The sequence below is a fragment of the Anser cygnoides genome, chromosome 1 (genome assembly GCF_040182565.1).
Source record: "Anser cygnoides isolate HZ-2024a breed goose chromosome 1, Taihu_goose_T2T_genome, whole genome shotgun sequence".
Classification (NCBI taxonomy): domain Eukaryota; kingdom Metazoa; phylum Chordata; class Aves; order Anseriformes; family Anatidae; genus Anser; species Anser cygnoides.
In genome coordinates this window covers 100580451-100604072 of record NC_089873.1, presented here as the reverse complement: position 1 = coordinate 100604072, position 23622 = coordinate 100580451, and the positions used below count along the sequence as shown (strand labels likewise).

Below are 23622 nucleotides of genomic sequence, written 5' to 3'. Positions count from 1 at the left end.
CAGCTCTCTGTCTCAAGGGGTCCGAGGGAGGCAGCACCTGCTAAATCTTGTAAGAAACTGCACTGGATCCTCTGGCCAGACTTGCCCACTTCGTATAAAATATTCAGCGTGCCCTTGCCTGGTGCGATTGCTGCTGCACGGTGTGACAGCAGCACGGGCACTGAGAAATGGCGTTACAAAAACACAGGTTGGTGGAGTTTCTGCAGGGGGCAGAGGCTCCAACCACTGAGCCGCCAGCAAATGCAGGACACTCTCTCCACCTCAAGCACCTTTACCACCTCAGCAATGCCTCCCACCTCCAAGAATTTCCCACCCCAGACAAAGAGACACATCGCCCTCCAGGTCCCAGCAGGGTGGGATGGGCCTTGCCTCAAGGAGATGCTTCTTCTGGTTTACCACTCGGCAGGAGGTGATGCTGCAGCTGTTGGTGTTGACAGGCCATGTTCTCAACCCCCCTGTGCTCCCAGCACCAAGGATTTAGCCCATGCACTGCCCTGCTGCGGCACCTCCCCACACAAAGCCACGTAACCCGCCACAAAGGCCCTCACAGGGCTTGGCCTGAACTTTTCCAGGCACTTGCTAGAAAAAGAGACAGCCAGCACAAGGCCCACGGTGAGGACTCCATGGGGAAATTTTCTCCCCTCTTTCTCCTACATCTCCAGTCCTGCCCCCAAAGTGCTGTCCTACTTGCTCACCTCACCAAGTGATATGACCATGTTGTGGACTTGTCAGCTCCGAGCAGCTCTGCCTCTGCAGTTCTTCACGCAGCCTCAAGGTGCCACCACACAGCCCTGCCTCAGTCCTCTGCTCCTGCTGTTGGAGCCAGGAATAAAGAGGCAGAGAGGAGAGGGAACAGAAGGTGCTGGCAGCACTCAGTGCCATCACTGAGTATTACTGTGTGACCTTAAAGCTCCAGGAAGAGCACATCCTGCACACCTCAGCTTCCTGAACATGGGCTCCTACAGCAGCCCTCGCATTTGTGGGTAGCAGGACAGGGTAGCACAGAACCTGCGTTGCAAATATGTGTGTATACACACACACATATATATATAAATGTATTTAAATATATATACACATTATATATATATATAGTCAAACATTCATACGCTTCTAGGTACAGAAACCCAAGTGGCTCCATCTGTACAGCAAGCTTAGGGTTGTGCTGAGCAAGATGGAGCTCCACAGCTTCACTACGAAGCCCTGATCAGAGTGGCCCAGTTTGCTGCACTCAGCAGTAAGGATTTGGGGTTTCTGCAGGTCAGGCTTCCCTGCAGTCTCTCCTTATGGAGAAGAAAAAAGAAGCTGCAGGCAAACCTGTGTAGTTGGTATTGGATTCTGTCACTTTAGCTAGACCAAGAACAAACGGCAAGGCTGCAGGGTGGCTGAATAGAAAGCAGGAACGCTCCTCAGCCTGATACTCCTCTGCTGGCACTTCTCAGAGAAAAGCAAGTGGCTTTTTTTTTTTTCTGCAGCACACGCTGATACCTTGAAGGAAGAACAGCTCATGCTTAGCAACAGGTCTGAGAAACCTGCCCCTATTCATACCTATTCTGCGTACTGAAAATATACAACTCCATCTGCACAGCAAACCTGCAAGCAAGCCCCAACAAGCCCAAAGCATTATAACCCAGCTCAGCACGCTGGGACCACCGCTGCCTTCTGTGTGCTCTGCCTGTAATGCAGCTGCATCTCGGTGCAGCTAAATGATGTCTGGCAGCCTCCCATGTGATTCCTCCTCCATCCCACTCTGCACTCCCTTTCTACACTTGAAGGGGCTACCATGCCAAAGAAAAGCCTCTGTTCCCAGCTGAATTGTCCTCATGGGGCTAACTGGAGAAAAGAGAACGAGCAGGTCATCAGTCCCTCTGCTCAGGAAACTTTGCCAGGGTCACTGTTTGCTCTTAGTGACACCTAAGGATGACAGCAGCTGGCTAACAACACCGGGTGTCCCTTTGCCCCGAGCACTCCCCTTGCCATTGCTGAGAGCTGTAGCAGGACGAATTCAGATCAACCTGCAGAGCAGGGAACCAGGAACATTCATTTTATTGACCATCTTGACAAACTTCAACTTAGAAAAAAAAGTAAAATAAAAACCCGTTAGTGCAAAACCTTCCTAGGAGATACAGACTTCTCAGAGTAGAAAATTACTAGTCTTCTGTTTTGGTAAACACAACCAGAACGGAGCCGTTGCATCACTGAATACATGCATATACACCAAAGGAAAAAAAAGTCAGATAACAAAAATAAGGACAGCAGGCCTCAAAGAATAGTTTTTAATCCAAAATTAGCAAAGCAGGTCACATTTTAGATGCACCACCTGCAACAATTCACATCTCTTTCTTTTTTTCTCTCTCTTTTTTTTTTTTAAATAACTGATCATTCAGGAAGAATGTGAAGACATTAAAAAACTTCAGATGCAGAAAAGTTGAAGAAGTGGGGGGAAAAAAGTTTGGTCCAGATCTCTAGATAAAGAGCTCAACCCCAATGTCCCCAAGACCTCCTCTGCACCCCAGCAATTATGGGAACCTGCTTTGCCGAGTTTCCCAAAGCTTGTGGGAAGAGAAAGCCTGAGGCTGCTGGACAGCTTCCCTACTCTCCCCTACCCCTTTAGTGAGGCTCCTGGACTGGGCCATGGAGCAGGAACCAAGGAGCGACCCAGCACGCTGGGCTGCGGCTTCACCACTCCGTCTCCTTCATGGTCACAGCACGTTTGGTGCTGTTAGGAGACCATCGCACTGACAAGCGGTTGCATAGGAGCTGCCAGATAAGGGACGGGAGGCTGTTTAACACGTGTGAGTGAGAGCGGCTGCAATAGCAAGGTGAGGCTCTGCCTCTGGCAGAGCACTTGTGAGCAGCCCTAGTCCACCATCCACATCCAACACTGACTGCAGCCCCTGGACGTGTTCCTCTTGTTACTGTAGCCCCCACCAGCTACAGGAGGAGCCCCTCCCGCAGAAGAGAAAGCAGTCCCCTGCTGCCACCTCAGCTTGGAGGCCTTTGCTCACTCGGCAGCTGTTCTGCACGCTGGGGTGGCGGTGGGACAGAAGCCAAACGCTCCCCCTGGGCTGCCAAAAGGGACCCTCCAAGGGCAGCAGCCTGCAGGGAACAGGCACTGGCTGCCGATGCAGGAGGAGCTGTGTTGCACTTCTCAAACTCACCGGAGAGGAAGCAGAGCACATCGGCAGGGAGAAAGGGAAGCAAAGGTGTTACGTACACCTCCTGTTTCCTCCCTCTTCACTGCCTCCAGTACCTGCCGCGCCCACGAGACAGAGGGCTGCACGCTGGTTGCAGCTGCTGGGTTGTACCTGCCCCAGAGGGTGCGGTAGCAAAGGAGCAAACATCATCTTCCCTCCCGGTCCTGCCTCAGCTACCGCAGCACCCCTTGGTGCTTGCTGTGGGATCCGGCTCCTCCGCTCCCACGGGGCTGCAGGCCACTGAAGCAAGCCCATTCCCCACAGACACCAGTGCTCCAGCGCCTTCAGCCAAGGGGCCTGAGGACGCCCCCACGCCTCCGTCCCCCAGGGGCTCAGAACACCGGGATCTTGTCCCTGCGCACCGTGTCCAGGTCATCATCCAGGGTCAGCAGGACCTAAGGAGGGAAACGCAAGGCTGCTTCAGGTCTCGCTGGCCAGCCACAGCTGGGGGAGAACAGCTGTGTGACCCACAGCCCCAGAGGGAATTTGAGGCAATGAGGCACAGGGAGGAACAAGGCAAATGAGGAAGCCTGATTCCTGATTCCAGTGGCAAGGGAGCATCCTACTGTGAAGGATGTCTTGAGGCAGAGCCAAGAAGGGTTGGGGTACTTCTGTGGTGTTGTAGGGTGGCTGCAGCTCCACACGCACATGGAGGGACAAGGAAAAGGAGGAGAGGGTGAGGCCATATGGCAGAGCTGAGAGCAGGACTTACCAGAAAGGAGAAGAACAGAGCAGCTGCAGAGAGGAAGTGCCAGACATCATGGTCATCAAAGAAGCCTAGGAGGATGCACGGCCGGTTCTTCTCCCGGGACTCTGCTGGAGTCTCCTAGGGGAGAGAGCAGGTGGTCAGGACCTGCTATCTGCTCACACAGGACCACGCAAGCCACTTTGAACCCTCCGGAGAGCACCCTGCTCTAACCCTCCATGAGGAAGCAAAGAAAAAGCACTGTGTTGACAGGACATGAAGCAAGAACATGGGAGAAATGCAATGTAATGCTTCACACCTGGGCAGAGACCTGGGACCACAACCCACAGCTTGGGTTGGGTTAGTCATCTCTCCACAGGTGCAGGCAAAGTCATTGTTGGCTCAACACAGCTTCTCATGCTCCCTTCCCAATCTGCTAAAGGAGCTGAGCCATTTCAGTTCTCCATGAGCAGACCAAAATTTTTGCCCATAGTATTTTATTTTATTTTTTGTAGAAAAAGAACAACAGGAAGGAAAGGTGACAAGAGACAGACACAGGCAGAAGGATGGCAAAAGGGAAACATTACCTCCCAGCTGCTGAGGGTCTGGAAGAAGAAGTAGAGGGCAGCCGCCCACACCACTGCTGTGGCCACGATGCAGAACAGAGGGATGGGCAGGAGCTTCTCGGAGCTGCGGAGCTGCAGGGAGGGATGCATCCTCACCACGGGGGCTTCCCATGGGCCAGAGCCACACATGGGGCCGGCCTGCCAACCTCCATGAAGGGTCGCCCAATCCAGGGAGATGCAGTCCAGTTACCCTGAAGACAACCACTGCACAGCATCCCCTTCCCAAAGCCAGCCCCTTGTCCCACCCCAGGCCCCACAAAGGCCTCCCCATGCCCCTCTGCAGCACTGCAGGAGTCCAGACTGCAGCCAAAAGGAGGCCTATTCCTTCCCCTTCAGAGGCAGGCAACCCTGAGACAGCTACATCTCCCTTTTTTACCTTCATGATGATGTAGAAAGCCAGATACAGCAACAGGTTACAGATAAAGATGCCCAGTATGTAGGAGGCAAAGTCTCTGGGCCGATACACCAGCCCAAAGATAGCACTGAGGGGAAAGAGGGGAGAAGAGACATTAGACAGCTTCTTCCATTGGAGACAGGGTACATCCCCAAACTGATCAACACCTGCATCTCCCCCCAGACCACAGGACACAGCAACATTGCTGCAGCCTCCCAGTTTCCTGGAGAAAAAAGTGTTCAGCCCTGTTCCCCGTTGAAACGCAAAGTGAAACAGACTCATCCATGTTCATCCACTGAGAGTGACCAGAGATACCAGAGGAAAGGCCTGGGTTGCTTCCACCCCATGGCCAAATGCATCTCACTCAGAAGGACTTGGCCCCAGATCTCTGTGTTTAGCACAGGGCGTGTTCCTGAGAAGCAGCTTTAGAAAATAGCAAGAGTTTAAGGCAACGATTTCACATCTCATCCAAGAGCTGGTCCCTCCAGCCATCCCGTTACTGCCGAGCTGGGCTCTGCTACTGTGAGTAGTTAAGTGTCTCTGTCAAATCTCCTGCACCTGGGCTGTGCTGGAAACCTCCCAGCTACAAGGGACATGTGCATAGCACAACAGAGCACTGTGGTGGCAGACCAACCCTGGACAAGCTCATCAGACACAAGCCATGAGACAGCACCAGCTGAAACACTAAGGATGTCTCAGGTATCTCTGTAGTGCCCTGCAACCCATAGACCTGGATCCATCTCTTTGCCAAAATGTGTCAGAAGGGCTCCGGGACAGGACTATTGCAAGGCACTGCTGCATTTCCCCACCACCACAGACCACCTGCATGTCAGTACTGAATCCTTCTGCCCACACGCACAAGTACACAAGACACTGGCAGCCCACTACTTACAAGGACCAGTTGACCAGGTTTCCAACGATGAGCAGCACCATCCTGTCCTGAAGAGAAGACATCAGTGTTTGTATGAAAGCAGAAGGAAACAAGAAGAGGCCTTTGCCTCAGAAACTCAGGATAGCATTATCTGAGGATTTGGAGTCTGGTTCCTGTAAATGTGTATGCACCCGGCTCTCACGTTTGCTCCACAGTAGCGCGTGTCAGATGAACACTGCTCTGGCCCTCACAGATTTGAGGAGAGCATTGCAAACTAGAGACTAAACATCTACACAGAAGGACCAGCCCATCACTTAAGAATCAGTCTCGGGAGGTTCATTTGTCTGTAAATCCTTCGACTAAGTTTCCACTGTTTTCCTCGTTAGATTCCTCTCCCCGCACCAATTTACATGAAGTTTATTGCACAGAAAAAGGACGTTTGAAAGAGGAAGCTGGAAAAAAAATTGATAGCTTCCCACACATATTCACAGAGCCCTTTTTCACCAGTCTCACCATTAGCAAGGGAAGAACTTTAACTGTGGCAGAAGGGTTACATCTGTGGGGCATGTGCATTTATGCTTACACAGCTGCTTTTATGACTTAGCTATTTCAGGCCAGCCAGGCTTATTTTATACTTGAGTGCACCAAGTTTGCTTGCAAAATTCAGTCTGAGGCTTATTGTGAAACTGGGGAATTAAAAAAAAAAATGTAGCCCATAAATAAAAAACTTCATTTGGCTTCAAACACTAATTAATGCTCTCTGCCCAGGGGAAAGCAATCAGTGGGATACGAGGTAACAGCTACTGGTTTTGTTGTTGTTGGGTTTTGTTTGTTTGTTTGTTTTGTTATTATTATTTTTTTTTAAACACTGCCAGCCCCGAGGCGCTGTGGTAGCAATAGCCATTGCATAAGCCACACAGCCATGGTAGTCACTGTATTCCCTGGAGAGGCTGTGCTGCACAGAGCCTTAAACCAATTCCTTTGAAATGATGTCTCCAGAGAGAGAGAGAGCAAAGACAAATACTATCATGTTTGTATCACCTTTGCTTTGATGTTTTATTCACCAAGCCTTAGATCTGAGAAGTTCTGGTGGGGTTAAACAGCTCCAGCAGAGATCTATAATTACTTATACATTGGTGGGGCTAGGGGGAGAGAAGGGAAGCAGGCAGCATCACTTTTGCAGATAGTCACAACCCTTTCTTCTGTACACTGGAAAGTGACCAAATGCTGAGGGAGGTGCTGCGATGTGAGAAATCACCTACCATGTACATCGGCCGACTGCACTGCTGGATACAGTCTGTGTACAGCACCATCGCTGCCCGACGAAATATCCCCAAGTCTGCCAAAGAAGAGGACAGAGAAGTCAGTGTAGCCAGCAGAGCGAGCTCCAAAGTGCCCACAGGAGAAAGATGCAGGCACCCACTGGCTAACAGAGGATCCAGAGTGTGGAGGTCAGGGTGTCCACAAATTAATTTCTTGCCCTTTGGGAGCAGCCCATGCTGAGCAGAAGGGCAGCCACCAGGGGATGTGGACAGTGTTTGGCGAAAACAACAGGCTAAAAACCAAACAGCCCCTTGACACTGGCACTGCCCAGAAATCAGATAGGCCCTGCCTGTCCACTTACACAGGTTGGCTTTGCAGCCATTTCTCTTTAGGGCAGATGCGTATGTAGGAAGGGGAAAAATGCTTTCCATGGAACAAGCTGGCAGAGCAGGAAAATGCAGCAGACACTCATCTGTTGTACGAGGGGCCTAGAGAGGCAGGGTGTACTCAAGCCATTTCTGCTCCCAAAAGCATTGTGAAAACTTCACTGGAGAGCCATCAGGGGCAGTGGGGATGGACAGACATGCACGCACACAAACACCCCTCTTAAGTCACAAACGTGGAGCTCAAGAAGGCTCCCGAGCCAAGATCAGAGCTCTCCTGTGCTACACCGTCCCCTTCCTGCCAAGGAGCAAGCAGCACAGCTGCTGGCAAACTGACTTCACTTCTCCAGGTGGCACACAAGCCTGCCCACCCCTCACATCCATGCATCCCCAGCCGCTAAGCTGCTGTTCAGTCTGTTCAGAGAAGAATGGGAGCTGCTCCCAGTTACCTGAATCAGGGCCATCTGAGGCAGACAGGAGCAGAAGAGGAAGGAGAAACATGTTTGTAAGCAGAGCACGAGAACCAGGATCCCCACCAAACCTCCTCCCCCTCTCCCCACGAGGGGGGGGTTATCTGGCTCACCCCTCTGAGTACGGCACAAGGGAGAGCTGCAGCTGTATGGCAGACTCCCTGGGAGCCCAGGTCTTTTGGCACCACAGGGCAGACGGGGTCTGCTGATTCCCATGGTCTGGGAAGCAGCAACATGAGGACTTGAGAGGCCAGGAAGAGCAACAGATGAGGGAGAGGACAGGATAACCCAGAACACAAGAGCACACTGCAAGGCTGGCCTCACAGCTGCACCAAATGCCACCGAGGTGGCTCACATGGCTTTGAGCAGGAGGCACCTGCACGCCCCAGGGGAAGAGGGCTCAGCCACAGCACTCACCAATCTTGAAGCGGCCCATGTAGTAGATCTGGGTACTGAGAGCCAGTGAGGCCAGCACGTGGATCATCGAGAAAATGACCCAAAACCACATACCATTTTTCCCAAACACCTGAAAGCAAAGACATATGAAAAGCAAACTGAGCCCTGTTACCAGCAGGATGATCCTTTTCTCTCCTGTATCACCACGGTGCATTAGACAGCCCCACTGAGCATGGAAGAGAAACCCCCAAATCCTCCAAGCCAAAACAGATCTATAAATCCAAACATAGTTCAGGAAAGCAAGAGGAGCTCAGCACTTCTGGAGGATGGACTGTTCTTCCCAAATGTCCCTTCAGACAAGGGTGACAGCTCAGAAGGACTGCAGCTGGCTCAGGGAGCAGAGAAACAGGGACTCCCAAATCAGGCAAGCTCTCTGGTCAGCAGCTGGATTTTACAAAGGCAGTCAGAGAACCAACCATTACTTTACCAAGTATACTACTGCAATCCCAAAAGAATAAAGCTGTTCTGCGGGTAATTGTAGGCTTTTGGTTTATTTAAAGACTGGAAGTGACCTATTAAAACATTAATATTTCAGTTATACATTGAAGAGTCCAGAAACTCCAGTCTGCTGACAGGCTGTGACCACACATTCCCCTCCCCTGTGGCCACAGCACATGCCTGAACTTTTCCTTTTGCATTGAGAAAAAAAGCAAGCTGAAAACCTCTGAATGAATGGAGCAAGAGAGACGTGCAGCTTATAAGCTCCACCCTACAACTTCAAAATATCTCACAAAAAATCATACAGCATCCCATAATAAAAGTGCAGTGTTTTGAACCTGTTTTGAACAGTGTTTGTGCAAATCTAGCACAGCTATCAAGAGATTCTTGGAAATCCTCGAGTTCACCAGCTATTCCTTCTTGCCTTATCCCACAGACAGCCTCTTACCTTCATAGAATCAATTGGCATTCTGCGTTATGTGGGGTAGAGTTTGGCTAACAGTCCAGCTGGGACCCAGCCAGTAGTTCAAAGCAAGAATTCAATGGATTTTGCTTGGTTACTGCTGAATGAAACAGTCCTACAGTCCTTCAAATGCAGAGAACCAGAGACCTCCAAGGTAAAGAAAGCACAGGCCAGGGATTCAGGCAAACCCAGCTCAGCACTTACAATGCTATATGAGCAAAGAGGCAAAGCTCTGTACCAGCCTGACCCACCAGTGTCTGCTGGTGTCAAAGGGTGACCCTCTTGTGACTCCCTCTGCTCCAGTGCCCTTCTGTAGGCAAATATTCCAGAAACTTGCCTGGGACCCTACCAGCCATTATTCTCACTGTGTATTTCTCCAAAAATAGCAAGGCCAATGGCAGGAGATGTGGCCAGCGCTGCAGATTTTTCCAGACGGGAGAAAGAGGCACAAGCAACCCGGTCAGGACACTTGTCTGGGAAGCTCAGCCAGCCTCACCTTCCTCTTCCAAAGTGGGTCACCCTACTGGGGGCCAGCCATGTGCCTGTACACAGACACCTTGGTGCACGAAGGAGGGAAGGAGGGCATGTGGTAGGCAAGGCCTGAAAAGGAGCCCACCTACGGAAACTCTGCCCTTCCCATCCCTGTGAGATCAGGGAAAGGAAGGAAGAAAAAACCAAAAGCACCAGAAATTCAAGTTCTAGCAGCTGCTTAACACGCTTTTATCCAGCTCTGCTGTTCTCCCCTGTCCTTTGCCCACTTAAGCCATATTTCCAGCCACACCACCTGCTTCCCAGAGAATGTAGGTAAGAGAGAGCCATACCACTCCAAGGACAGCCAGACAGATGACCACAGCAAACGAGGCATAGGCAGAGTAGGCGCTGGCATTGATGTCTGGGTGGCGAGTCTGGTAGAGCTTAAGCATGCACAGTCCTGCGATCATGTACATGAAGGAGGTATCTATGGAGGGAACACAATAAAAAGTAAAAGCAGGTACTGCCAGCAGGCTGAGAAAGCTGCTCAAAGTATGTACAGAGAAATGGGGCAGCAGGGTCTAACTCAAGGCCAGCTGGCACAAATCCCTGATGCTGTACTGCATCGTTCAGCAGCTTGTGCTTTGCTATCTTGCAGCACACCTACCATGCGCCGGGGCAACAAAAAAGAGGCTCAGAAGAAAAGTGCCCAAAACAGGACAGCACAGAAATAGGCAAGGAAATGCAGAATGGCTGAGGTTAAATGGGACCTCTGGAGGTCATCTGATTCCACTCCCTTGCTTAAGCAGGATCAGCTGTAACAGGGTTGTTCAGGACCGTGTCAGGCTTTGAATACATCTCCACAGGAGATTCCACAAACTCTGAGCAATCCATTCCAGTCTTTGACGACCCTCCCAATTACAAAAAAAAGCATTTTCTTGTGTTTGAATGGAGTTTCCTGTCCTCATCCTGTCACTGCGCACCTCTGAGAACAGCGTGGTTGCATTGTCTTCATTCCCTCTCATCTGAAATTTATGCATGCAGGCAAATTTCCCCCCTCTCCCCGAGCCTCCACTTCTCCAGGAAGGTGAAGGGGCTCCACAGTGGAAAGTTTCCACTGCAATGGCAGACAGAGGCTTCCTGGGCCTGAGCACTTGGCCACTCAGGCTGTACACTTGCCATCTTCAAACTCTGAGCGGCAAAGACAAAGGGAGTTCATGCCAACAGCACACTACCAGAGTCTCAAGGTCTGGAGAGGAGGCCAAAATACATCAGTCCCCATCATCCAAAGCCTCTCTACCTCCTGACTGAGCCCTGGAACAGGCAAGCTCCAGGGAGCCTAGCAAGGGTAGGGGGGTGAGAAACACTGGCAGTTCAGCAGGAGACAGAGCATGGCCTATCCTACTTCCAGCACAAGAAGAAAAAGGCAACTCAGCTTACCAAACTGGAAATTAGAGTAGTTAGGGCAGACATGGTAACAGGCACTGAGCACGCCTTCCATCATCAGAGCGATGCCCATAGCATAAAAAAGACCAAAATGCTTTGGGATCCCATAGTCCTGGAAGAGAACAGAGCTGTACAGAAAGTGCCCTCACCGTCCTGATTACAAGCAAACTTTCATTCTCCATCAATTCACCCCTCCTAACCCCCACACATGTCCTTCAGCGTGTGTGCAATTGTAGCCATACTGCATGGCTGGTAGAATCCACAGGCAGCGAATCCAAGTTAACTACACAAGCCTCTGGTCTAAAGACCTCAGATGACCTTGTTACTGACATCTGGAGACCAAAATGTCACTGCCCTGTAGCTGTGCTGTGCTACATCCTGCACAAAACAGAGAGAACAACAGGGACCCAGAAGAGCAGCCTTGCTCTTGTGGTCACTGAGGGGTTAAAGGCACCTGAGTAGCAGAGTCCATCAACACAGCTAAGAAAGCGTCTCCATCAGGATCTGGCTGGGATCTCATCTGAAAGCCCATAAGCACCAGAACCCTAAATCTGCTAAGGCCTTTACTTGCTACCAAGCCGGTTAAAGAGCTGCCTTTCTCCAGAAATCACCAGCATGACTGCCCACAGGGCTGCAGATTTCCTCCATCATCTCCCGGGAGATACTGAAGAGACCGTAAAGGTTCTGACTACAACGAGCTCTGCTTCAGAGCTCAAAGAGCCAAATTCCTCTGGATTATCATACAATGCTTTGTGCCTTCTTGCTAACAAGAGTAACAAGAAGAAACTCTTGGCTGTGTTGTACAAATCAAACCTCACTACTAACAAAAGCACTCTCCAGAGGAAGAAAAAAAATTAATATTTCAGCAACACCACATTTAGCAGGATGTTAGTTAAGGCTGCACTTTTCACAAACCCCATTACAAACCTATGTCTAGCTTTTTGTTCACAGGAACATACTGCTTTCTAGAAGACAGATGCTTCTCCCCACTGCCACGTCATGGGACAAAACAGGGATCCAGATGTGCTCCCAGACATCTGTCCCTGTTCTTCCACAGTGAACACCAGAGGAAGAGACAGAGCCACAGGAGTTGTTCCTCTACTCATCTCCCTGTCTTTGCAAGTCCAGGCTGGGTAACCAGAGCAACACAGACACACTGCAAGCAGCAAAGTGGTGGGGTGTGCAGGAACATGTCTCACCTCCACCATTTTTCAGTGAAGGAAAAAGAGGAGAATTCAATCCTCCAGCAAGGAAGGCAAATTGAAAACCACTGTGCATTGCTCTGGTTGTCAAATTCACCCTGCCTTTCCTCCCTCTACTTGGTCCCATGCAACCATGTTCCCTACCAGGGTATAGACATCTTTCATCTCCATGGCCCGACGGTGGAGGATGTCTCTGCGCAACACAATGAGGAGGAAGAGAAAACCCAGCAGCGTGTGGCCCACATTGCTGAGGATGTTGTTGAAGGCACTGCAGGAAAGAAGGAAGTTTACGACAAGGGCAGCATAGCAGCAGGAGGCTGAACTCCAAGCCACAATAAACTGAATCCATTTTGTCCCCCCTTACCTCCACCATCCTCCACCTCAACAGCTGCAAAACACCTGCCGTTTTTACACACTGGACTACAATTTTAGGTTGAGTAGTTCATCTGCCTTGGTAAATTTAACACTTTTTTGTGAGATTCCCAACTCTGGGTTCTTTTTGCAGTCCAATATTAGGTCAGAGAAGTGCTGCACTGAAAGGACTGATCTGAACTGCTCTTCAGAGCTGCTTCTCCTTGGATACATGTGAAAGTGTCCAAACGAGCACGAGCCCTTCATTGCTGCCAAGCAGCTTTGCTGGGGCAACCTAAGTACCACATATTCCTGGGTGCATATCTGACTGCAACAGAAAGCCACTGCTGAGCTCAACAGAAACCCCAGGAAGACTCTGCTCAGAGCCCTAAACTATCAGCAGGTCTTATCAGCATGGTTGCTGTGAACCTTGTAAGGATAAACCCCCAACCTGGACACAGCATGAGCACCCTGGATGCATAAGGCAGTAATGCAGTGACCACAGGGCTCACTCACCTCAGCACCCCGAGGGGATGAGCACACAGAAAGTTGTAGTAGCAGATGTCCTGGTTGCCTGTCACATTCACTACCTGGACAGAAAGGAGGTGGGAGACCTGATGTTAGCAAATCCTCCCTGTTTGGAGGCATTTGTGTTGTGGAAACACAGCGCATTTACAAGGTGTAAGTGACAAACTGCATGTACAGCACTTGAGGGGTGCAGCTCTGCAGCCACTACACTCTGCAGCTTTTCATGAGCCACTGTAGCTCAGGATCCACAAGGTCTTGAAAAGCAGCAAAGCTTGTGGCAGCCCCTCAGAGTCCTTCAGACAGGATTAGGGTGAGCTGCTGTTGGCTGAGCCCTTGACTGGCTTGAAACCCATCTGGTCTTTTTTGTTCTCTTTGCCTAGCTTCAGTACTTGGGGCAGAGCAGGGACCAGGTGCCAGTGTTTCAGAAGAAAGTCACTGTGTAGTCAGATGCAAAGAGGCATGTAGGGACCAGGAGGCAGCCTAGCAGTAGCACTGGCATGGGGAGTACCAGCATCTGCAAGCAAAGCTTTTATGGGGGGCAAGATATTGCTACAGGCCACAGACCTGACAACGTTTTTTGGATAAAACAGTGTGTGTGCTCTCACCCAACAGCACTAACAGAACTAGGATGAGAAACAGATCTGCTTGCAAATCTTGGAATAAAAACAGGATATCAAGGACTGGAAGAAATCACTCATATCATAGCAAACCGTACTTGCTTTTGGTTGTTTTTCAAAGATCACAGCAGGTTCCTCCTGCCTCTAAAATGAAATAAGCCCTAAATGAGGCATTGGAGGATAAGGAAAACAGAGGTGTAGGGAGCTGCAATCCCTGCTTACCATGCAGAAATAGCAGAATAGCTGCAGCAGAATAACAAGCTAGCAACAGTGATCAAAACCTGATACAGAGAGCAGCTAAAGTAAACTGCTCCTCAAAGACAGAGCAGGATTCCTCGGGGACCCCAATTTCACTGCAACTGTCACCCTTGCACTGTGCAGCCACAGATCACTTTTAAAGACAAGATGACCCCAAGACCTGGAGACAGCCCACAAAGGCCAACGCACCGTCTGGTAGGTGATGACAAGCTGGATGACGGGCAGGGCATAAAACACTGCGATGGTGATGATGTTCCTGCAGAGAGGAGGCAGAAGCAGCAGTTACACACACCAACACAATCTCTGCACCCCCAGCATAGAGCCTCACAGGGCTGGTGGAGGAGCAGGAACACCCCAGTGCCTAAGGGCACAGGCCCTTCTCTCCCTGCCACTGCTTTATACCAGCTCTGGTTGTGATCCCCATGAAGCAGAAGAACAAATGAACTAATCCAAACAGGAGGCAAATGCCATGGGCACAAGAAAAGCCAGGATGTGCACCACAAGCTTGTGTGTTTGGGTTCCAAATCATTGAATGATTTGGGTTGGAAGGGACCTTAAAGATCTAGTTCCAAGCCCCCTGCCATGGGCAGGGACACCTTCTGCTAGACCAGGTTGCCCAAAGCCTCATCCAACCTTGCCTTAAAAGCTATTACCCCTTGTTTTATTACTACATTTCCTAATAAAGAGTCTCTCCTCATCTTTCCTATAGACCCCCTTTCAGTATTGGAAGGCCACTGTAAGGTCTCCCTGGAGCCTTCTCTTCCCCAGCCTGAACAACCCCGACTCCCTCAGTATTTCTTCATCGGAGAGGTGCTCCAGCCCTCTGATCATTTTTCTGGCCCTCCTCTGGACCCACTCAAACAGGTCGATGTCTCTCTCGTGCTGGGGACCCCTTCCTGTAGTACTCCAGGTGGGGTACCAAGTGAGCAGAGCAGAGGGGGAGAATCACCTTCCTCATCCCGCTGGCCATACCTCAGTTCCCCCTTCCCCACTGTGTTCTAGCACATTGCTTGTTATCACACTTTAAAGAAGTTAATGCAAACCAGTGACCATTGCCAGGATCATGTGTGCACTGGTCCACAGACATCCTCATTTGAGGTACGTGGCATCTGCAGTTGCTGCTTAGAAAAGGGTGTAATAGGACAGCTCAAAGAATATCCTCAGGCCTAAACTGTGGTTCTAAAGACAAGCATGTGGACACAGATGGAGAGTCCACAACCAGAGACTGGGTCCCAAGCTTGGGCCTTGCCAGTTTGTCTTCTCCTTACCAAAAATAAATTTTGTATTTTTTGCTGACAATCCTTCGGTCCTTCCTGGACAAGTCTGAGAGATAGAGGAATACCTAAAACATTAATGAGAGAAGAAAGAGGGAAGAAAAAAAAAAAAAAACAGAAAAGAACTGATGAAAAAGGCAGTAGAAAATCTTGATGCACTTAGAAAACATGCAGCTTGGTGCAATTTACACCATCTTTACATAGCAATGGAAGAGCTCATTTGCTCGTGAAGAATCCCTTGATTCTGTGTTGAACAAGTTCTACAAAACCCTCAGACCTCCAGGAATGGCTCTCAGTTGTCGTCCCACACAGAGCAGTGCAGGGCAACAAAAGAAGGCAATTTCTGAGAGCTGATAGCTTAAATCACAAAACATGTCAGTCGCTCTATGCATCTACTGGAGTCACTACTCCTACCAGACATCGTTGCATGTTATTTTCTCTCTCTGCTTCCTTGGACTTTCTGGGACACTCTGGGATTCCTTCATCTTTCTCAATAGTTCCCAACACATTCTGATTTTCCACTTTAAGTCACTCATTTCAGCAGTGCGCTTAGCACGTCAAGAAAACATCCTAGACTCTGAAAGAACACTAAGAAGCATGTTCATCCATATTAAATGAAAACCACCCAAGAGGGAAGTGGAAACTTAAAATTTCTGGAGAGTGACTAGTATTGGTCCTAGCCCAGCTGTGTCCACGGCCCCAGCAGCAGCCGTACCTTAGTGCGGATGACATTCTTGTCGCTTTCAATTTCTGGCATGGTGTCAAAGTCGCTCTCCTCCTCCACAGAACTGTCTGTGTCAGAACCAGCTGGTGGCCCACGCTCAGGGGAAGACAACTGCCGTCCACCACTGGAGCTAGACTCATCTGGAGCACAGCAGGAAGAAGGAAACACGCAGGGTAAATGCTAAATCCCTCTATGCACAACAGCAAGGAGGATGCCCAGATATCTGCAGCAATACACTGGGAAGAGCCGATGTGATTATTCAGGGAACACACTTTTCCATGATCACAAAGCTTCCTAAAAGTCTCAGATATCAGCTAAGAGCACTTTCAAGGACTATCTCTATTCTTCCTGTTCCTTGTCCCTCCCACCTCCTTCCCTCAGTATTTTTCTTTTTTTTTTTTTCCCTGCTTTTACCCTACTACTTTTCATCTCTAACATTATCTACTCTTTAGTAGCCTGGGCTCTGAAAACTGGAAGTCTGAGACCAACCAGAAAGCTCTAAAAATACAGGCAGGCTGTTCAGAGGTCAGAAACCGGGTGACATAGATAAACTCTTTGAGGCTTGAACATTTCCAGTGCCTGAGACTCTCTGGGCACCTCTTCCAGAGATTTGGCACTTTTTTGGTGGACCCCTCCTTATCCCCCTTCCTCCTTCCCCCTGAAGTGTAACCTGGCTCTCCCAAGCTGCAATTTCATTTGAAGTAGTTGCATGCAGCTACTAAAGCAGCTCGTGGCTTTATTCCCTTCTGGCCCTAAAGCACCAAATCTGTGCCTTCCCCTGCACCAGGAAGGGCACTCCCTGTACCCTCAGTTCTGGAAGACACGGTACCAATAGCACCATAGCTGCTTCCCTCAGGGGTGCTGGATGTGATGGGGTGCGAAGACGTCATAATCCCAGATCCTGCAACAAGAACAGACCCAAAAGAGCCAGTTAGTTCCACATCAGAGCTTCGAAGCATCTCTCTGAGGAGAATGCAAACAGCTTGAAGAGTTGGAGGGGCTTGGGAAAAGCGGCATTTCTCTTAACAGATGGCACCCTGTCTCCCTCTAGAGCATACTGTGCAAAGGGGAAACTCCAGCTTTGCAGTATGAAACAAACCCCTTCCCTTCAGCCTCCCCACAGAGGCAGCCAGTCTGACTCACAAAAGTATAAGCCTCTGTCCAGCATCCCATAGAGATCACATCACCGCAAAACTTGGCAAATACTATAGCAAGTCTCATAATATTCAGAGCACCCTTATGAATTTTCTATTTTTCTCCTTCCCTTCCCCATGTATTGATCTATTCAAATATCACCATCTCCATTTATCCCCGGGAAAGTCAGACAGCCTTTGGCAAGACAGCTACTCCACAGTTTTAACCAAGCAAAAATGTTGCATGAAGAAAAAAAAAAAAACACAAAACAATCTTGTGTTGATGACAAGAGGGACAAGTCTTTGAGGACTGAGAAGTCCTTGCCTCCCACACACACACACCTGAAGCACAGAGGGCTGCACCTCCCAGTCAGGTTGCACTGGGACTTTCCTCCCCTGGCTCCACATTCTCTCTTTTTGCCTGGTATCTGTTTGATCCCTGTGGTATGGCTTCAGCGGCTGAACTGGCTGCAGACAAACACGGCAGTAAACCCAGCATGCTGAGCCCCTCACAGAGGGGTCAAACGCCCCTATCGCAGAAGGGAGGAAGTAAGAGCAGTGGGAATAGGACCGCACCTTCCAGTGGTGGCAGCCAGCAAGACTGGCCCAGCTGCCCCTAAAGCTTCGCCCTCACAACGTTGTGCATCCAGTCAGCAGCAAAGGGATACAGGACATGGGATAGCATGTAAAGCCTGGCAGCCTTACTGCAGCCTGGCAATGACCCCTGTCTTCCCAAGCTGTGCCTCCAGCTTCCTAGTACCTGACCTCCTCCAGACTCACAGGAATAGGCAGACTCCTCTCTCCAGATGGCGGTTCCAGGCACCTCTAGCACCTTACGCAGCTTTTCATACCGTTTTGATTAGTCACATATGTAAAAAGCCCCAGAACAACGCCTGTGCCTTATTCCCAAGCAAGTGAGCACCCACACAACAATGACATTTGATCTTTCAAGCCCAAATCACTGTTTTCCTTCAGCATGTTCACAGTGCTCGTTGCACTATAGGCCAGCAGTTGGTCTCCATTTCATCTTCTTTACCCTCCTGCCCCATCCTTCTGACAATGCAATGAACAGCTCAGAGGGGCTCTAAAGTGGACAATGTAGTGTGAACTGATCACCCAAGGAAAGGTTACGACATATTGCAGCCCCCCACCCCAAGATATCCATTCTGCTCTGAGCAGGAATTGCCAGGACATCCTCATAGGTTGCTGCAGGAGCAAGCAAGATCTGCCTTCTGCTCCTCATCTGCTGTGCAACACTCCCTCTCTCGCAGCACAGCTCTTCCTGTTGCTGTAAAGTAACTTGGAAATCCAGATCACTTGGAAGAGTGCAAGAAAGGCATTTCTCCACGTTCACAGCACTGAGACACACAGACATCCTACTCCCATCAGTCCTGTCCCATAGGGATGCTCCCCTTCTTATATAAGGGCAGGCTGTATGTTCTCAAATGACACGTCAGCCTTCTCTCCCAAGTAACCAAGCTTTAAATCTGGACAAAGCAGGTGTGCCAGGGAGAAGAGGCACCCTGCACTGTCTCTAGCAGTCACTTTGGACCCAGCTCACCCACTAATTTCAGTCCCATTTCCCAGTGTGTGAGTGAGTCAGCAAAGTAAATGCAGTGTCCTAGGTGTGGTTCCTCCAGCTATTGTCTCCTCCAGGCAGCAGTGGTGTGGGATGGGAGGTGTCCCAGGGGATTAAAAAAAAGAAAAAAAAAGTTAGCCACGGAAACTAGGTATTGGCTGAGTGACCAAAGGGGCATATGGAGTCAGGGGATATTCAAAGACAGTGGGCAGAGACAGGTTGTTCAGCACCTCTATCCACACTTTCTTCATTGGGAAGGGAGTGATGGGGAAGACAAGAGCCAGGGCCACCACAGTAGAAAAGAAATTCCAGAGGGTGGGAAGAGGAGAAAAAAATAACAGAAAGCCAGCATGTCCTGGGTGATCTGGAGGACAGGGAAGATGCAAGTTATCAGTTTATAGGCGTCAGTCAGACACACACCCTGAAGAGACAACAGAGAAAGAAATAGCATGTAGGCAGGATGTCGTTCTGTAGAGAAAAGGATGTGGCTGTGACATGCAGTACCAGGCACGTGAAGGTGACATGGAGTACAAGAAAGAGGACAAGTCACAGAAGGAGCAGGTGCTCTGGGGAGGAAACCCAGAAATGGTGAAGGAATTGCACTCCTTTGTCCTTTCAGCAGTCCTCCCCCTCTGTGAGCCCAGCCTCCCACCCTCTGGGTCTGTGCTAGGCACAGTATGCACACCCTGCAGCTCCTCTGGGAACTTCCCAAACACCAGAACTTAATTTCCACTTCTGGCCAGGGCAGCTTGGAAAGCAGCTTCTCAGCTGCCTTCAGCACCTATACTCACAGCTGCAGCACCAGCAGTGCTCCCCGGGGCTTCTGCACTCACCCTGCTTAGACTGTGCCTCATGGGCTTAGACATTCTTCCCTTGCAGCCAGCCTGGAAACCTTCCAGTGCCTTGGCCAGGTCCCTTGAACTTCCCCAAACTCCTCAGCACACATGCCTTTCCCACTGCTCCAAGACCTGCTGTTGTCTGACAGCAGGATCCATCCCCAGTCACTCAACATTAGAATATTTTTAAATCACATTTTTACACTCCCCTGCTCATGTGGTTGTGAAGACCACCTTTCACACACACCTTGTGTCATATAGCAATGCATATGTGGATCTCAGTGGCTGAAGAAGCCACTCTTGAGAAGCCAAACGTCCTCAATTGCTTGACAAAATATTAACTCAAATAATGCCAGGTCAGAGTGAAATTCCATAGCTGATCCTCTAAGCACAACTCAGTTATGCTCATGGTAAGTAGTAAATCTAGGAGACTGAAGGAGCTAGGGAATTTAAAAAAAAAAAAAAGAGAGAAAAAAGAGAGAGAACACACCAAGAACCTTCCAAGTTCTTGCTGCTAAAATGTAAAGTCCTCTCATTCCCCAGGAGAGAGGTGCAAGTGATGTTTCTTTACCCTCAGACCAATGCTTTGAACTATTTTTAAGGCACTAAATATTTAAACAAAACAAAACAGCTGACCTCCCACACCTCACCAGGAGGCCCAGTGCCACCCTGTCTTCATGACAAAAATGTTCATCTTTCACCAGTAGCTTCTCTGATACAGCTATGTTTTTATAACACAGAAATCTGCAGTATGTAGAAATGTGGGTGCAGCATAAAGTAAACAGAATCCAATACCAAAGTAAATAACACAAACAACACTACCTAACTGTATTAGTCATTCATTTACTTGGTTCTCTGCAACTTCCAGTTAAAAACAAATTAAAATTTAATTTGAGAGAGAGAGAGACTCCATTCTTAAACCAGGCAGAGGAAATTTTAAAGCATAAGAGCTGAAAAAAGTAAACCAAAAATCAAACTGCTTTATTTAGAAATGAACAGACGTGGCACTGGGAACATTAGCCTGTAACTAGTTCTAGCTAAGGCTTGTCCTTCCTCCACCCCTCCAAAAGCCAGCTCCTCAGAGCAAGGGTCCAGACCAGGGTTTGGTGGACCCTGCTTCAAATGCCTTTTCTTGCAAGGGCAGAGAGGAAGCTTTAATATCTTTCATTATTACCAGAGACTGTGTGGAACATGTACATGGAAGGAAGAATGGTTGAAAAGAGAGAAGGTACTTGACAGACAGCCTGTCTCCTGCCTTGCCTAGGACTTGTCTTGTTCACTTAAAGCTGTCACACAACAGAAAAGAGAGCTTACCATCCTCAGGACTCAATCTTCCAGATGAAGCCTTCCTCCGAACCCTGAAAAGCAGTAGACGGCACTCATGAAACAGCCAACAAACCCCATTGCCTGCTAGCCATGGCAAAATTATCTAGACTGCTAATAGGCCAAAATGCTGCAAGCTTTAAAACCAAGAGAGAGCAACAAAAACCCACAAAAGAAAAATTAAAAAAAAAAAGAGTACTGTTTTTACTAGAAATGGCTCTGCCATGACTGCTTGCTGGCTACCTCTCCCATTTTCAAAGCAGCAGAGTTTTTTCCCCTTACACATGCACCAGGGTCAGGACAACCAGTTACGTTATTATCCTATCCTACACTGCTCAGTGTATTGGGAACAGACTCTTGAGTAACCTTCTGATACCCAGGTGCCCCACTCAGGGGACTGGGCACATGAGAATCCACTGTAGCAGGAGCTACACACACTTAAGTAACTTCATTGAACTGTTCCAGTGAGATGTTCATTGAAACGTCATTGAAGTTAGGCCAAACCCCCCATCTTGAAATTGTTTTGTTTCAAAGCACCATACTTTTAAGATCGTTTCTTCTGAATCAGTGGAAAAGTTTGCCACCTTTAGTCTGAAAAGCTCCATGATAATCATTGTTCATGTAAAACCAGTCTGCTATTTGCCAAAGGCTCTCCTTGGCTCTTCTCATGCCAACCTTTGCCCAGTAGGCCAGGGAGGAATGCAGAAGAAACCTTCTTCCACACTTTGGACAAAGGATTTGCTTAATCATTGTCACTGACGACACAGGCAGCAGTGACTGATCCCAACAAACTCCACCATCCCCACTACCTTAAGAGCACCTTCCTGCTGCCCCACCAAGGCTCATCATGTGCTAGTGGTTACCTGCCCTACAAGGGCAAATCTTACCTCTCCTTTGGGCTGCTGTCCCCTTCCTGCCCCTTTTCACCCGAAATGCCATGCAGGATGAGGCACTTCTAAGAATAAAGAGAAACAAGAAGGCTGTTCTTGTAAAACCCCTTGACTCACCTGATATAGTGCACAAAAGCAACAACCACTGAGCCCAGGTAAAAGGAGAGGAAGCTCAGGAAGCTGAAGAACATGGCCTGGATGTAAACAGACCCTGGAGAAAGAGAAAGCAGCAGTCAGCCCACAGAGCAGGGAGAGTCTGCCCTGCTCTTCCCAGCACCGCCTGCTGATAACACCCAGCCCCAAACAGCTCTCCAGACCCATGTGCTTTCTTCAAGAGGAGATGACAAGAACCTTCTGCGAGGTCTCTCCCCACTTTCTTTGTCCCCAGTGCTAACCAGTCCCATGACACCATCCCATGACAGGGCTGCCAGACCAGCCATACCCTCCTCCACAGAAGCACCAAGTTCCCCCACCGTAAAGCTGCACTGCTCTGCACAGAGACACTGACTTTTAATAGAGGGCACGATCGTCACTTGAAGGTTCTTTGTCCGCTGTAGGTTCCAGGTACGGTTGACATTTCCTGTGAGATGCAAAGTGTACAGCAAATGTAAAGATGGTCAAACATTAATGGCCTCTGGCCCTGATCTCAGTTCTCTGCATTTGCAAAAACAGGGTCTGGCTTTTCACTATAATTTTTGCATGGCTTTGCAGAAACCTTTCCCAGACTTGCCTACATAGTGTTTTGTTTTGTTTTCCTTTTTTCCCCATCCAGCCACAACTTATTTTTCAGACTTAAAAAAAAAAAAAACCTATGGTTGAGCCTTCCATAAGTTGGTCGACTCTGCTGACAGCTTTAGGATAAGACACCCAAAATGTGACTTTTTTTTTTTTTGAGGGTCAGCGAGAGGGGAGGCAGGGGACAGGTAGTGTGGCAGTGGTGGAACTACAGAAGTCAAGTATATCTGCTGATTGAAATCTTACTTTTCCTACAGAGAGAAAGCCACCCAGCTTTGAAGACAGGAGTGTACCTGACCTGAAATAAACTCCACTTCTTATGAGGACAGCTGCACCCTCGTTCCAGTTTCAGACATCATAGGAGTGGTGATGACTACTGCCCAGGAAGTGGATATATTTGTTTTCTGACTTGGGAAAGCATTGGAATCAGTCTCATAAATTATTTCTAAAAAATTATTACTGTTTCCTGCTCCCCCAAGTCATAGATCCCAAGATAGCAATGGGAGAAAATGCCTTCTGCAGGAACTGCTGTGGGCCTCCATGCAGGCAGGAGAATAACAGCGAAACAGGAGTGGGGGAAAAGAAGGAAAAGAACAAGAAAAAAGCTGCATCCAGTAGCGCCTAGATGTCTCCATTATCTCCCAAGACACCAGTCACTCCTCACAAGAGCATATAACCCCAACAAGCCAGGTGCTGTTCTCTACAGACATTTCCTGGATTGATAAGAACTTGTTAGCCTCCCTGACACATTTTTGCTTCAACCTTCCTCACAGTTACCTGGATAAGATACAGCTATATATTGCCATCCCACAGGCAGGACCCAAAAGATTTCTGCTGTTCCATCACCCAGATCGAACAACGAAATCCAACCCCCAGCTCAACTCACCGTGGATGGAAGAAGGCACAGAACCCCCACAGGCATAATCCTCTGGCTTGATGACAAACACAACGAAGAACTGCTCACCTGGGAAGTCCTTTCTCTGCACAGAGAAGACAAATCCATGCGAAGTGA

The 23622-nt window shown here is 49.2% G+C and overlaps 1 protein-coding gene across 2 annotated transcripts in view; it reads right to left on the bottom strand.

Annotated features, from left to right (window-relative positions):
• Positions 1-2026: 2026 nt before the first annotated feature.
• Positions 2027-23622, bottom strand: part of SIDT1 (SID1 transmembrane family member 1) — a 49026-nt gene continuing 27430 nt past the window's right edge. For both annotated transcript variants that reach the window (XM_048047607.2, XM_066990418.1), the window contains 19 exons: positions 23497-23590; positions 22384-22455; positions 21993-22086; positions 20977-21020; positions 16944-17015; positions 16106-16254; positions 15385-15458; positions 14306-14372; positions 13230-13303; positions 12507-12630; positions 11155-11272; positions 10065-10201; positions 8304-8412; positions 7033-7109; positions 5792-5838; positions 4882-4987; positions 4467-4577; positions 3907-4020; positions 2027-3589 (listed from right to left, as the gene is read on the bottom strand). In XM_048047607.2, the coding sequence (XP_047903564.2) occupies positions 3527-3589; positions 3907-4020; positions 4467-4577; positions 4882-4987; positions 5792-5838; positions 7033-7109; positions 8304-8412; positions 10065-10201; positions 11155-11272; positions 12507-12630; positions 13230-13303; positions 14306-14372; positions 15385-15458; positions 16106-16254; positions 16944-17015; positions 20977-21020; positions 21993-22086; positions 22384-22455; positions 23497-23590 (1746 nt within the window). In that variant the 3' untranslated portion in view covers positions 2027-3526. The remainder of the gene's footprint in view (positions 3590-3906; positions 4021-4466; positions 4578-4881; positions 4988-5791; positions 5839-7032; positions 7110-8303; positions 8413-10064; positions 10202-11154; positions 11273-12506; positions 12631-13229; positions 13304-14305; positions 14373-15384; positions 15459-16105; positions 16255-16943; positions 17016-20976; positions 21021-21992; positions 22087-22383; positions 22456-23496; positions 23591-23622) is intronic.